Source organism: Gymnoscopelus microlampas, assembly GCF_963454915.1.
Source record: "Gymnoscopelus microlampas genome assembly, chromosome: 15".
NCBI lineage: Eukaryota > Metazoa > Chordata > Actinopteri > Myctophiformes > Myctophidae > Gymnoscopelus > Gymnoscopelus microlampas.
In genome coordinates, this window is record NC_139952.1 from 20,241,336 (window position 1) to 20,243,835 (window position 2,500).

The 2,500-nt window shown below is 42.8% G+C and overlaps 1 protein-coding gene across 1 annotated transcript in view; it reads right to left on the reverse strand.

The window, feature by feature from the left end:
• Positions 1–1,744, reverse strand: part of rftn1a (raftlin, lipid raft linker 1a) — a gene marked incomplete at both ends in the record, with an annotated part of 29,806 nt that extends 28,062 nt beyond the window's left edge. Inside the window, one exon of the mRNA XM_084080378.1 lies at positions 1,597–1,744. Within this exon, the coding sequence (XP_083936504.1) occupies positions 1,597–1,744 (148 nt within the window). The remainder of the gene's footprint in view (positions 1–1,596) is intronic.
• Positions 1,745–2,500: the final 756 nt, after the last annotated feature.

Sequence of the window (2,500 nt, forward strand, 5' to 3'; positions counted from 1 at the left end):
ACGCGTTGTGAGCTTCTAGATCTGTTTATTTTTGTTATTTATTTATTTTTAATAGATTCCTTTTCATAATCGATAAAATTAATTGGTCTGCTGCACTGCTAGAGGGACGAGCGGCAACAAAATGCTGAGTAAGGTACTGTAGATCAGTGGTTTAAAACTTTTTCAAGTCAAGGACCCCCGAATTGATATGTGTTTGGTCGCGGACCCCCAGAAGAGAAGATTTATGTTTTAAAAAATGCAAAATTATTCAAAAAAATTAATAACCAGCAGATGTACAAAGTGGTTAAAATTATTGTGATGCTATGCTACGTAAACTACATTTGCTGGGGACCCTCTAGAACCCCCCCCCCCCCCTTCCCCCTCCCCACAGGACCCCACTTAGAGAACCGATGAGGTAGATACAGCGAAGTAAGCCTTCATGATGACTTTCTTTTCCTCTCGTCTTCTCTCTCCGTTTCTGAAACCGCTCGCCCTCCTCCCCTGCATCACAATCAACGCCTGTCACAATGACGGAACTAGTATTTTTAGAAACCAAAAGCTTCACTCAAGACGCCTTGCAGGGGAAATACAAACGCACACATACACAGATCCCAAAACCACAGCTTTAATATATCATCATTGCGTGAGACGGCATTGAGGCAAGGGAGAAGGGGGGGGAGGGTTGGAGGGCACGGCTACAGCTTAGCTGAATCGGAGTATTAGAAATCTCTTCTTTGAACTCTCTGCAACAGGGCCTACACATTGACACAACTTCAGTTTATAAGCTACTTTTCTCACAGCAGACACTCGCAGGAGAAAGAAGAAGAGCCTCAGCTCCTCACAGTTGCTGACCCAAACATTTTGTTGGAACTCGACTGCTTAAAAGTTGGAACAGCGACAGCCACACACCCACACACGCACACACACGCACACGCACACACACACACACACACACACACACACACACTGTGTATTCTCTCTCTTTCAGACACACACACACACACACACACACACACACACACACACACACACACAGTAACCTTTCTCGTAAATTCGTAAATGACGGCCAACAGTACTGTCATAACAATGTGTACTGTATATACACAGATTTTCTGGAGGAACATTATCTTCTTGCAACAGTGGTGGAAGAAGTACTCTTTTTTTTTTTACTTATGTAAAAGTAGCAGTGCCACAATATAAAACTACTATTACAAGTAAAAGGACTGTATTAAAATTGTTACTTGAGTAAAAAGTACAAAAGTATTGCCATCAAAATATACTTACAGTATCAAAGCAAAAGTATTCCGATATTTTAATTCGAAAAATTGCCGATCTACAAGCTCACAACACGTCACAAATTTGCGATGCATTGTGAGCTTGCAGAAGTATAAAATAGGACTTACGTAGGTGGTTAATGGTGCTTTGTAATAATAATAATCTTAAAGTCCTGTACAGTGCATGATCAACTCCATCGAGTATGTGGTGTGTGTGCATCACAGACTGTGGTGTGCATGCATGCATGCTATGCATGCGTGGGTATATACATGAATGTGTACATGTGTACACTCTCTGTATGAAATAGTGTGAATCTCAAAGTCCTGTACAGTGCATGCGTACCTTCCTTCCCTAAAAGGAAGTCCAGGAAGTGGTAGGTATAGGCCACGCCCACTTTGGTCTCCACCTGGGGCCGTCGGAGGGTGGAGTAGATCTTCCCTGGGCTCCGCCTCTCCTCCGCCTTCCGCAGCTTGGGGAGCCTGCAGCCCATAATCCCCTGGGAGAGGGAGAGAGAGACACACAGAGAGAGCGAGACAGATTTTCACTACAGTGTTTGATATTCCCCTACTGGCTTTGAAGCTACAGCATGTGTGATTACTGTTTGTGATGTTTTTGTTTGGTTTAAGTTGACATGTATTGGTTTTGTGTTTCATCCTGGTACTTTGGTAATGTAAGAATCATCTTAACATGCAAGAGGGAGGAAAAACCAAGTGAGACTGAGAGAACGAGATTAAAAGAAAATGAGAGAGAGAGAGAGAGGCAGAGAGAGACAAAGAGGAAAAGGAAAGAATGACAGACAGACAGACAGACAGACAGACAGACAGACAGACAGACAGACAGTGACAAAGTGACAGAGACAAAGGGGGATAGCTTCAGAGAAACAAAGATGGCAAAACATTTTTGAGAAAGAAAATAAAGGAACCATACAGTATAACCACAAATTGGCAATTCAGGGGTTCAAGACAACATGGACTGTTGGAATTTGCAAAGTTGCGAGGGGACTCTGATTTATTTATGGCCAAATCTGTGGGGGGCCATGCCCCTTTTCATCAACACCGTCATCCCCTGCTCTCCAATAATAATACAAAACATTTTGGGGACAGGTTTCTAGTTTGCTAATGTGTGGACAAACTGCCACTGTTTTATGGCCAGTTTTGTGCCTGGCCTGGCCTCAATGGTGTCCCTATTGGGCTATTCCTAAATTATTGTATACATATTGTTCAACAGTGTTATATGAAAGTTGAAA